Below are 10,236 nucleotides of genomic sequence, written 5' to 3' on the forward strand. Positions count from 1 at the left end.
GTTTCTTCTGCAATTTGCCTCATGTCTTGAACTCATCTCTGTAATTTCAGCCAATCCCCACATTTTCTTACTAATTCTCCCACAGGCCTTCAATTTTCAACTACTTTTTAATTGCTCCCCTTCTTTCTTTATGTTGCTGCTGTTCTGCAGGGTCAGCACTTCTCACACTTCCACGCTGGCTCCCATTCTCCCATCTCACTCTGCTTTTAAGAGGGCACGAAGAAGTAGCCTCCAGACAGAGTATTTTATTTCAAAAGGCTTTTCTGAAGAACAGTTACCACCTTTGCCTTGGTTGGTAGCACTGGCTGGTCTAGAGGGACAGAGAAGATGGATTAATTGGGGGGGGTGTCTGCCTTTCCTCTTGAGGAGTTGCATTTTTTATCTTTACCTATTGGATAACTACTTATAGCAGCTGCTGAACCTCACTAGTTCTTCCTACTGAGAATCATCCTAAAAACCAGCAGCCCTCAGGAACTGGTTGCTGATTTTCTCCCTGTAATGTTCATAGCAAAAACTTGTATTTTGTTTTATTAAGAAAGATAAACCACTGAATTAGAAAAAAGTTGTCCAAATAAACTTCCTAATACAAATTTTAACTCCACATCTCAAAGGCAGGAATCAGCCTCTTGTCTGTCCTAAGGTGGTTCCCTAGGCACATGTGCAAACCTTAGGCAATCATAAGCCAAAACAGCCCTCACTGACAAACACGAGACAGCACAATCACAGCTTGGCTCCTTTCCCCTCTCCTAACTCATGAATCGCTCACAAATTCTGACATTTTAATAGCAATGAGTGAAGAGTTGTGGTCATTTGCCTCACTGCTCTTTGTACCTTCTGGATTCATGTTGCAATCCGGAGGACTTGAAGTATATTGAAAAACAAAAACATTCAAATCAGTAGTTTTGTACAGACAACAAAAATCATAAGGTTGTGAAAATAATGGTTGCAAGAACCGGCAGTGCCGGGCACTCATTTGCCAGCAGCGAGGTGGGGGTGGAGACAGGAGACAACAGAAATCAAGTTTCAAAACCTTGCAATTTCCTTTTCCTATCACAGGCTCTTTCTCATCTGCCGTGCATCCCCCTCCCCTCCCCCCTCCGGCAGGGAATGACCACAACCACAGTTTCTGCCCAAGGAGCACAGAGTATCAGATGTAGAAAACAGTGACCAGTGAAACACAGAGCTGTCCCTGCAGGAGCTGCGTGAGCTGCCTCGGGGCAGCTGGTGCTGTTCTCCAGCATTGGCACAGCTCCAGGGTTCTCGGGCTGCCCCCAGTGCAACCAGGCAATGGCACTTTCCTTCTGCCCTCTTCCTATATTACAGTTCCAGTAGAAAATGACACACCCAACTGATGGAACAGAAGTAGACACTAACAATAATTACTAAAACTGCAGGAGGTTAATTAGTTTTACTGAGTAATTACTCAAATGCTTGCCATGACTGTACCTCAAATCCAAAGCTGTGCACTTGTTTACCTGCATGGAGATTCTCTGTATCTCCTGACAGTGAAACTGATCTCATTTGAGGCACAGACCTATCTCTGATGTAATTATGTCTGCAGTGATGTATGGCACAGGCCCAGCCCCTGGAATTCAGGTCTGACTCCCTTCAGTCTTCAGGTTACAGAGAGCAGACTGCATTTTAAATCCAGCTGCGAGAGGGAAGAGAGCAGAGCTAAACGTTGTGACAGTATTGGCACAAGAAAAGAGGGGGAAAACTGACCAGGAATATATTTAGGCTATAAATTAGAATACCTTTAGTGATTCATGCTGTTGCAATTTATTAAAGGATTACTGCCCCCAGCTGCCAGATCACATGTTAAAGCAAACTGCTCTCCATTTCACTTCCAATTAAAATGCAGGGCAGCCAAACTTCTTGACGTTGGAAAAGTTCACTTATGTGACCCGGGAGAGGTCGATTACTGGTAAACAATCTCAGTTTGAATTTCCAGAGCTTATGTGGAGAGATCCTTACAAGGCTGGTGATCACTACACCCAAGAGGTTCTGGAAAATTCAGAAGCCTACATTCTTTGAGACAAAACTCACAACATTTATGAAAAGCATTATAGGAATCTAGTGCTTGTGACATTGCCCTGGTGAGCCCTTTGATCCTATTCAGACAGATTGAGGAAATCCTAAAGGCAAATGGTTCAGGTACATGGTGTTTTTCTTGTATCCACACTATAACCTGCTGCTTTTGTACCAAACAGCACAGTAATATTCTACGGGAAGAAGTTGTTTACAAGCAGTCACTTAAGAAAAATGTACCTATCTAATGTTAAACCACTTTAAAGAGAATTAATATCAGCTTGAAATGATCTTTCTTAGAAGACCATCTCCACAGAGCAGTGTTTTGTTTGTCTGGTCCTTGTGATGTCACTATGGGCAGGCTTTATACATACATAAACTTGCCACAATCACTGATTCGTGTGCTGTCTTTCAGCATCCTTCTTTATGTTATCAGACTTCTTGTTGTATCTGAATATATCCAGTACATGTGTATGTAAGAGAGAGTTACAGAATTGGCAACAGAATCCTGTCCAGATTATACCTTCATAATTGTCAGAGGTCAGCACAAAGACCAAGTACTGTTAACCTGGTGTTACACTAAGTCACCTATGGCTCCATATAGAATTACCTTACTTTATGCTATTTACACAGTTATCTTTACTACTTATCATGACAGTTTCCAATAGGGGTAAACATGAATGGACCTTGCATGGACAAAACAACTTGTGAGTTATCAGCATCCTTGTCATTGGGCTCTGGCATAAGAATTTGACCCAGGATATGAAAGCCTGGGGATTCACAAATGCGTCTTCCATTTTTGATCTTCCCACATGCCAAAGGGATTCAGCAGAAAGAATCTGATCCAGTATGCAGACATTTTCCCCATCCTTCCTATGTGTTATGGAAGACCCCTGTTACAGGTTGAATATAAAGTATACAAACTATACAAAGTATAGTTTGTGTGACAGATGTCCATGGTACATTCATCTTGGAGAAAAATAAAAGCGGCCAGTAAAAAGCAACTTATAGATCCTTTTATTGAAGAGGATTGTGAGAAGCACAGAACCATGGTTAAAGCAAATATGCAATATTACAGTTCATTCACTTGCCACAATTTTACCTTAGAGATACTTCTCACTCAAGAAGTGTCCCATAGTAACAAAACCTCTAAGGTGTCCCTGCTCATTCCCCCCACCTCTGAACTGGAGTTTGTTACACCCTCAGTTGTGCTGATGCAGCTGTTTCCAGAACATCCTATAAAACAGATTGCTGGGATAATCTCAGTTAAAATGAAAACACCACTTCTCTTTGAAGAGATATTTTTAACCTGCAACCTCAGAAGCAGTTGCATCAGCAAACAGGAGAGAGCAGACACTGCAATGTGAGGAGAGTAACAAGCAGTTTGGGAATGAGGAGAGAAGATCAGCAGGAACTGCTCGAACTCACTTTGCTGCCAAAAACATTTCATGCAACCAGACGCCGATCTCTTCCTGGCTCACACTTAGTTGAATTCTTCAGATGAGTGTGAAATAGCCAAAAGCTACATTCAGCACTTTCTGTGTATCACTTTAAGCAAACAGAAGGTGGAGAGAGTCTGCACAAGGAACTCTCTCCTTGTGCAGAGAGAGAGTTCCTCTCTCTCTGAGAGTGAAATCAAGGACCTTTTTAAAAGGTCCTTTTATACATAAAACATAACAAATTCTAAAAATATTATCCTTAGAAATACAGAACTATTTTCTCAAGTCCAAGGGACAGAACAGCAATTTAAATTTCCCACAAAGATGTTTATATCTAATGACATTTTGGTTTCTTCAAAGGTCAGATATATGTTTTGCATGTCTTAGGTAGGTGGCTGATCTGGAAAACCTAAAATGCTCTTACAGGATCTCATTTTTCTTGCCCCAATACACCAACCAGCTCTGCAGCCTCTCCTCCTGACCTTCCCAAGGCTTTGGTGGCAGGTACCCAGCAGCAGCTCTGACATGGTGTAGCTGTAAGCTGAGATCAGGCTCCTGGAGGAGATTTTTGTGAGGCAGAACTGGGATCTGCCTCAGCAGAGATTCAGAAGTGGTGTTCATGCTTAGTCCCTTGCCCTGGGTCCTGTCTGAGCCACGGTGTGGGTGCTCCTGTGTCCAGCCTGGCACCTCTCTGCTCCTGCCCTGCTGCCCCAGCTGCTGGGTTCAGCCTTGGCCGAGTCACCTCAGCACGGCCCCAGCAGGGACTCAGGGTTTGGGCTGCCCCAGGCTCCCACAGCACCCTCTGGGCTCTGCGGGCACAGCAGTTCTGCACCCGGCAGGGAGGGAATGCCACCCACTGCCCCCTGTCCTCTCTCACCAGTAGCACGTGTGCACCTCTGTGATGCCTGGCAGTGCCATGTGCTGGGCTGCCCAGCAGACACTGATCTAAGGTGGCTTCCCATCAGGAGGAGATTTTATCAAACCATCAGTGTTTTGCAGATTGTCAGATGGAATCCACTGCACAAGCTGAGCAATGGTGTTACACCAAGTGCAGCAGTTTCCAGAGGCACCTCTCAGTGCATGTTCTCAAGAACAGGACTTTGGCTGCCAAGCTTGCAAGAATATACTGTGTGAAAGAAATGGTTGTTGTTTTACCAGCACATTTGCTTAAGGATCCTCTGCTGTAGGTGATGCTGTCACGAGACCTGTGGTTACTCCTTTGCTTTGCATTACCTATTTTTAATTTTCTTTTTTCCAGAAAGGCATCTGCAGCAGGTGGGTGAAAATGACCTTAATTCAATATCTCCTCCAGAAGGTCCTGCCTTTCAGAACAAAGCTTGGAACTTCATCCAGGGTAGCATCCACTGTATTCTCAGCTGTGTCGTGATGAAAGATCTGTGGCCTTTTGGCACGAAAGAGGCAGTGATGAACCCATGTCTTCTTACCATGGATTGATCACTTCTCCACTTCAGAAGCTGGGTGATTTCCATCAGTCTTGCACGATAACAAGGTGAGGACAGCTCCTCTGCTGTGACTGTGCTCTGTGCTGCCTCAGGATGGTGGTGGAGCAGGTGACACCAGGTGAAGCTGCCTCCTCCTGACAATGGATTTGAGAGAGGTCGAGATCTCTCTGTATCGAAGCCCATACAGAAAAGGGAATAGAACTTTAGGAAGAATCATGAGGACATTGCAGACTGTCAGGGAGACCAAGATTCCTGTCTGCAGTCTGATGAAAACATTAACGCACAAGAATGATTCTACAAAAAGGGCCAAGAGTGGAAAGAAGTAAAAAAATAACACAGTGTTGTGCATTACAAATGTTACACTGGCTCTGGAGCAGATGCTCTCCCATATACCTGAGTGTTTGGTTTTAAAATATAGAATAGAATAGCAACAAAATATTACAGACAGGCAGAGAATGATAACTGTGGTAGAAAGCCAGAAGCAGAGTTTCACAGCATCAGTCCCATTCAGAGTTAATGTTAGTATTACTGGAACTGAGCACGTTTCCAGGACACAGGGCACAAAGCTGTGGGTATTCCATAGCACCAAGAAGAAAATCCCAGGGAAAGCTCCGGAACACATCCACAGTAATACAATGATTTTTTTAGTCCGTGAGGGAGGCAAAATAGCAATGTAGCGCAAAGGAAACAAAACAGCAATGTACGTGTCCAAGACTATTGCAACAGCCGTGAACAGTCCTCCACAGTAAGCCACTGCCAGCAAAAATAAGAGGAGGACACAAACTTCCTTTGGGAGGTGTAGATGTGCTGCATTGAGAGCAGCTGACAGGGTATAGAACAGCAGATAGATCAGATCAGAAAGCAGAGCATTTCCCAGCAGCATGTACCTTGTTTCCTGGCGGATTTTAAACCGAGAGAAGATCACAAATAAGATGGTAGGGATGATGAGGACACCTGCCACAAGACAGACAACTGGAGAGATTAAGAACATCTTCGTGTTTGTGCCTGATGGGGTGAGAGACCATTCCTCCAGCAAAAGTAACAAAGTTGTGTCATCCAAATTTGAGGAACTGTTGAACTCTGTCTCCCTGAGGTGGATCACAGTTCTGTTTGCTCTTCTTTCTGAGGCACAGCCAGGGAAGTCCATTTCCTTAGGATTTTGAGATGATTGTATGACTTGGAGAAAGCAAGATCTTCTATGACGAGTCCTTAGAAAGGCAAATGAAGTAGAGGATGCAAAAAGCCCATGGAAGCAAAGTGATTTCTGTAGCTAATTCTACCAGTTCTCCTCAAGGACAGAAAGTTCAAACGTGGAGGTGAATTCTGTGGTGCCAAAAGATGGTTTTGCCTACAAAGGAGATTTTATTTTCTTTCTGCAAAATCTAGTGTTTAGAAAAGAGAATGAATGTCTGGGTGGCTTAAAAAAGACCAAATCCCTCAGCTAGCTCTTTGAACAGAAGTGAATGGGTTGATCAGTTTCAGTAATTTCAGTTTTTCTCATCACGTTATCAGTCCAATGAGGCAGATGAAATATTAGCCTGATTAAACAAATGCGTGATGATACAGATCAACATTGCACATGTACTGATGTAGAAGTCATAATTGTGATTGGGTGGTTTTGCACCAATTTGTATGCAACAACACAATTGATTTGAAGTGATCAATAAAAAAGGCTCTCAATCCTGTTGTAAAATTGTAGCACAATCACTCTAGTGAATGAAATTATCTTATTTGCAGATGAAAACCATTTTTGGTTCAGTGAATCAATTCATGTTATTCATGAATGATAAATCTTCCCCTGCCTTTTTTCATGCATGATATACAAATACTGAATTCTCATCTGTTGCAGTCTTCCACTCAATCTGTGCATTGTCTGGGATGAGTGACATACACTGTTCCATACCAGCATACCCCAGGGCAGACTTGGCACTTCCAATGTCCATTTGGAGACCAATTCCTGGTTTCCTGGCCCACACACTGTTGCTGCACTGTGCTGCTTTTAATGCCAGATCTCAGTATCAGAGCTGGGGGTGCAATGAGAAAATTGTGAAGGATCTGGACTGTAGAGAAGGAACATTTCAAGTTCTTCCAGGAATGATGTGATCAAAAAAAAGCTGATTTTTTTTTAATAGGCTCACTTAACCTGGCATTATTGTATTGATTTTCTTCCCAACGCTACCAGTACACAGCAGCGCAGCTTCCCTCCACAGGAGCAAGGACACAGCTCACCATGCAGAAAGTCACAAAGTCCTGCTGTGCCATGGACGTGCTGCCTCAGGGCATGCCACGTAACCAAGCAGAGAGCTCATGAAACTCAGCATCAGTCATCAAAATCTTGTGTGCATTTCATTTCCTGTCACACTGATAGCTGGCACCCAAGGAACTGGATGTTGAGACAGTTGACAAGGTGTGCCATATGGAACAAAAAGATAGAAGGAAAAAACAATGATAATTTTAAGCACAGCATTTCAGTTGCTATGGTCTGGGGTAGGCAAAACAAAAGGTGATTTTTTTTGCTCACTCAATCCTGCATCCACTGAAAAGTGTGTGAGCAATATTGATGCAATTAAACATTTGGTGTCAGGGTCATGCCCTGCATCTCTAATTAAGTCACGGCACAGGTACTACCTTAAGCAGACACTTAAGCACGTAGCACTCAAAACTGTTGAGCTATACTCTTGTTGCAAAATGGAAGGGAGGGAATGAAAACTCAGGTGCATAAATCACCTCCAACTGTAATTTCAGATCTCTGTTAATAGTGGAGGTGTTTGCTGCCTCCCAACTCCTGGCACTCCAAGGATGTCCTATTAATGGGCAGACTCTCTAACTTCCATATAAATTCACAACTGTATTTTCCACCAACTGCTTAGGATTCAATGTGAAAAAACAATAGTTCATTGTCACATCAGCTGCACACCTTTGTCTGACAGAAAAATAAATCACAGAATGGTTTGGGTAGGAAGGGAACTTAAAGTTCATCCAGTTCTAGATGAGTGACTGAAGGCTCACTCAGTTGACATCCTCATGACAAAGGGGAGGCATCTCACGACTCCCTCCTTCAGCCCACATACACAGAGTACCACAGAGCCCACAGGGCAGCACAAGTGCACAGCCCTTCGTGTCCTGTGTTCAGCTATTCCTCTGCTCCAGCTGGCAGAGTCAGCCCTATGGCATAAGCATCTTCAGTTTTACCTGTGCTCCTGTAGAAGCCTTAGGAGGGCTTTAGTTTTACAAAAATAGACAGCAGCAAATAACTGGAAGAGAGATTCAACCCTATCAGGCCTGGGCAGATCCAGCCAAAGCCACTCCCCTCAGATTTCCACAGGGGCTTTTAACTGCTCAGTAGAGCTGTGCTAGATTTAGAAATGTGAAAGGTTCGTGTCTGGGCTCACTGATATAACCCAGAACAGGTGGTTCTGAAGAATATCTGTTTGTTGTCCCCTTTAATTTTCTTGACCAGGAGGCCTTTCCACATCTGGGCATTTGCAACGGGCTGGCAGCTCTGAGCACCACTCCTGAGAATTCTGATCTGAGCTCCTTTTGCCATTGCATCTCAGTGTTCAATAGTTTGTGGTGCCAACATGAATGATCCTCTTGAAATTTCCTGTAAACCTGGCCTTAATGCTCTGGTTATTGATTTTTTAAAATGCTCTTTAGTAAATTTATGTTGGGTGGACGCACTTCTTACATATCTTGCTGATGCAGAAAACACTGTATTAGCAGCCTCTCTTCTGGCTCTTACTCTGGCTCAATACAGTCTGAATTGATTTTCAAGCTGAACCCACACACTTTATTTTATTTGTTTATTTTTGTTTAACATTTATATGTTAATTACTTTACTAATTTCTGCTTCAATAAGCATCCTGCTGAAAGCTTAGTTAATTATCTGATGGGTTTGGGAGATCTCATGTTGCATGCTGAGCACTGTAACTCCTGCAAACACTGCATTACATTGTGTTCTGTTACTGACTATAAACAGGTGTTGTCAAACTGAGTAGAAAAGGTTAGAAATGTTACTGTCTTACAGCCTTTGGCACACACGTAATTGCATACACACCTAGAGAAGCTTCCTGCTTCACAGAGTTTACCTGACTGATTCAACAAGTCGACAGGTACACTGCTGCTGTGACAGGGAGCACCAGACAAGAAAGGGGAGCAAACAGAATAATGCTAGGATTTCCCCAGCCCTTCATCCCCAGAGATTGTGTTAGAAGGGGACACTCAGAGGAATGCTCATATTCACCTCTGAGGCTCCCTGGGTGTCATCATGTCACTGTCTCAGTGTGATTACAGAGTCTTTGATGTGGCTGCCTATTCCAGCAACTCACATGATGTCCCAGCCTAAAAAATCTATCCTGTGCTGTGGGTCTGCCCCAGAGACTGCTGCTCCTGGCCAGGGGGCCGGGGAGAGCAGGGTAGAAAGGCTGCCTCACAACTCCTCAAGCAGAAGTGTTTTGGATGAGACAGTTGGGTCCAACAAATCAATATTTTTACTGGAATATTGTTTCATGGGTCTATTTCCAGCCATATTTAGCAACAGAGCCTTGTCCTCAGGAGCCTTCATGTGCTATTAGAGTTTCTTCAGCTTCCTTCCACAAATGCCCCTGCCCCTTCTAGGCTTATGTAGGGCCAGAAGGCACCTCCCTTGCTGGTGAAACTTTCCCAGTCATGAACAGCCAAGTGCCCATGAGCAGGCCAACTCCTCCCAGAAGGGCAGGAAGAACCAGGTTTCCTGCCTGTATCCATATTTTCACTCTGGGCAAATGAGCTGCTGCTGTCAGTGAAGAAAGTAATCCAAGCATTTTAACTGCGGTGTTTTTCTGGCTGAGCCTTCCCTTTTTCTTCTTCTTTAAACAGAAAGTCATTTAGAAGACTTTGCTACACTTTTAAGATTCCCTCTAAACTTTTCTGCAAGCCACAGGGAGAGGTACAACTCATCCATGCCTCAGCTGTCTGTCCCCATGTGGCTCCAGAAGGATTGTTCAGTGCCTTGCTTGTTATTTGCTGTAGATAAGAGACATGCACACTGCTCTTGTAACTGTACAGAGTTCACAAATCAGGCAGAGCAATTACTAAAGTAAAGGAAATAAAGAAATGGGTGTGAAAACTAAGCTCAGATTACAATGCTTTGAAAGGTCAAAGGAACATGGAACGAAGAAAACAGGCATTAGAAAGTGCTAGTTTGAAGACATTTTAATGAGGCTCCCAAACAAAAGAGGACACTGAGAGAGACTGAGAGGACTCAGCATTAAATCTGTACATCATTTTTTCTAATTCCAAATACCATCAAGCCATGGTGATGACAA

At 43.6% G+C, this 10,236-nt stretch overlaps 1 protein-coding gene across 1 annotated transcript; it reads right to left on the reverse strand.

Moving 5' to 3' along the window:
- Nucleotides 1–4,725: 4,725 nt before the first annotated feature.
- Nucleotides 4,726–6,596, reverse strand: GPR148 (G protein-coupled receptor 148). Its single transcript, XM_053951923.1, has one exon. The coding sequence runs from the start codon at nt 6,075–6,077 to the stop codon at nt 5,019–5,021; it is 1,059 nt and encodes a 352-aa protein (XP_053807898.1). The 5' UTR covers nt 6,078–6,596; the 3' UTR covers nt 4,726–5,018.
- Nucleotides 6,597–10,236: the final 3,640 nt, after the last annotated feature.

Source organism: Vidua chalybeata, chromosome 10 (assembly GCF_026979565.1).
Source record: "Vidua chalybeata isolate OUT-0048 chromosome 10, bVidCha1 merged haplotype, whole genome shotgun sequence".
Classification (NCBI taxonomy): Eukaryota; Metazoa; Chordata; class Aves; order Passeriformes; family Viduidae; genus Vidua; species Vidua chalybeata.

Coding starts and splice junctions, on each gene's coding strand:
- GPR148 (XM_053951923.1), bottom strand. CDS start 6,077: ATGGACTTCCCTGGCTGTGCCTCAGAAAGAAGAGCAAACAGAACTGTG.